Source organism: Anneissia japonica, unplaced genomic scaffold (genome assembly GCF_011630105.1).
Source record: "Anneissia japonica isolate Jap-2015-1 unplaced genomic scaffold, ASM1163010v1 scaffold3461_len54062_cov155, whole genome shotgun sequence".
In the NCBI taxonomy this organism is placed as follows: Eukaryota; Metazoa; Echinodermata; class Crinoidea; order Comatulida; family Comatulidae; genus Anneissia; species Anneissia japonica.
The window spans coordinates 52508-54690 of NW_022701361.1; the positions used below are offsets into that span (position 1 = coordinate 52508).

The 2183-nt window shown below is 34.4% G+C and overlaps 1 protein-coding gene across 1 annotated transcript in view; it reads left to right on the forward strand.

Annotated features, from left to right (window-relative positions):
- LOC117103540 (SUN domain-containing protein 1-like) overlaps nt 1–1953 on the forward strand; it is a gene marked incomplete at its 3' end in the record, with an annotated part of 19313 nt that extends 17360 nt beyond the window's left edge. The window contains exons 7-8 of the mRNA XM_033244109.1: nt 809–976; nt 1861–1953. Coding sequence (XP_033100000.1) covers nt 809–976; nt 1861–1953 — 261 coding nt within the window. The remainder of the gene's footprint in view (nt 1–808; nt 977–1860) is intronic.
- Between the last annotated feature and the right edge of the window lie 230 nt (nt 1954–2183).

Genomic DNA, 2183 nt, shown 5'->3' on the forward strand with positions numbered 1-2183 from the left:
TTCTTAGGAATGTCTAAATTCAGTTAAACTAGCAATTCCGTATTATATTTATAAATCTTTATAACATTATACAAAAATTAGATTTTTCTTAAAAATTGAAATTTTGCCGGGAATGGGGCTTTAAAAATACATACTACGTAACTCTGTTATACTATATCAATACTGTATCATAAAAGCTGTAAAATTAAAAACTGTAATTTAGCATCTAAGGATGATCTATATCTCACAACAAGAAAAAATGAATCCATCAAGAAACTAAAATACAAGGAATAACTTAAAAAATGAAATGAAGTAACAGTATACACCAAAGGTGGCTAGACTGACAATGAATTTTATTTGGTATTGAATCAGTCAGTCAATCAATCAATCAATCAATTAATCAATCACTTCACTAATAATTTTGCGGTTTCTATTTAGATCATTAAATATAGGTATATGTATATTACTTGCATGAATAAATAAAATAAATATAAATTTTCAATAAACACTTTGGCTAATCACCAGCTAACGGTTAGCAGGATCCAGATTATAACATACACATGTACAGTTGTGTTCATACAAGAAAATCCCCAATCCAGATATCAAGAAGATGAGGGTGGGATCACTGGGAAATTGGATATGATGACTTATTGGTTTGTAAACCGATAGCACTCGCTAACTATATGCACTTCCTGATGGTTAGTGCTAACTGATCGGATGTTCTCACATACCTGGTAATCTGGATATTAAGGCTCAAATGTGAATCTAAACTTTAGAGGGAGATGAAGAAAAGATGATGTGTTTACTGATTCTTTGTTTTTCACTTCAGCCTGACATGAACCCTGGCAACTGTTGGGCATTGGTAGGGACTCAGGGTTATGTTGTGATACAGTTATCAAACTTTGTCAAGATCACTTCCTTCTCAATGGAACATATCCCAAAATCCCTTTCTCCTACTGGCAACATTGACAGTGCTCCCAACAACTTCTCTGTTGTGGTAAGTACTTTCGTTTTTATTTTTTTTTTTATTCTTTAACATCTAATAACATTCACACTCACAAATGAACCTTTCTACTATGCCTCACCTCTGGAATATTGTTGCTACGGTCCCAGAAATCAACAGTGTAAAAGTATGTACACAGGTGCCTTTGTGCATGGAGGTATTATGGTAAGATAATTGAGAGCTTTTGATTTGCACGACGACGCGACACTAGAATGGATTCACTCGTGCGTGACCATCCTACATTCTGCTCAAAGCAGATTTGGCCAAATTACGTCCTAGGAACCATGCGACCACAAAAATTCAACTTCTTCACATGCACAGACTTTAGGTGACGTCATTAAGATATGCAATCAAAAGTTCCCATGATTTGTGTGACAGCACGTTTTTGTAGGACACACACATTCCTAGCCTTGTTCTGATTGGTCGGTACTTAAGTTTGATTAGGTCAGTTATTGGTCAGTTGTGTGTGACAATATTATTAAGTCATACCCCTTGGATATTGTTGCTAAGGCCTCAAGGTAAAAGTGTGTAACATGCATTTGTGGGACAGCCTAAGTTTTTTGGGACATGCACATATTACTAGCCTTGTTCTGAATAGTGAGTACTTCAGTTTGATTGACACTCTGAAAAGGTCCATAATAGAACAAAACAAATTGGTCACTTAGAACTACTGTATGTCCAGATTAGTCACTATCAGTTGTGTTTGATAAAAATATGAACCTGAATTTAACATTGGATTGATTTTTTTCTTTGAATAATTGTTACCAACTGGACTGTCTATGGATTTATAGTTTATCTTAACACATTCACTGGACTACAGTAGTCCTATTAACTATTATTCTAGATTGGTAACTTCTTATTGAATACTTTTATTCTAGGGGCTGGCCCATGAATATGATTCTGAAGGAACTGAACTTGGAAGATATAATTATGACCAGAATGGAAGTCCAATCCAATTCTTTGTTGTTCAAGTAAGCAGTTCTTTCTATTCCTCATTATATTACAACTCTCTGCTGTGATGCTCTACAAATTAGAGTATATGCATTCTTTTTGAACATTACCCAGTACCGCTTGTATATTTTATTCGTGTGAAATTTTTAACTTATGTATTTGTCAGTGTAGACAGAGCTTTTATATACACTTAGATTTATGGCAGCATGTTGATATGGGTTCAGACCTTGATGTGAGGGTTGTTAGTATT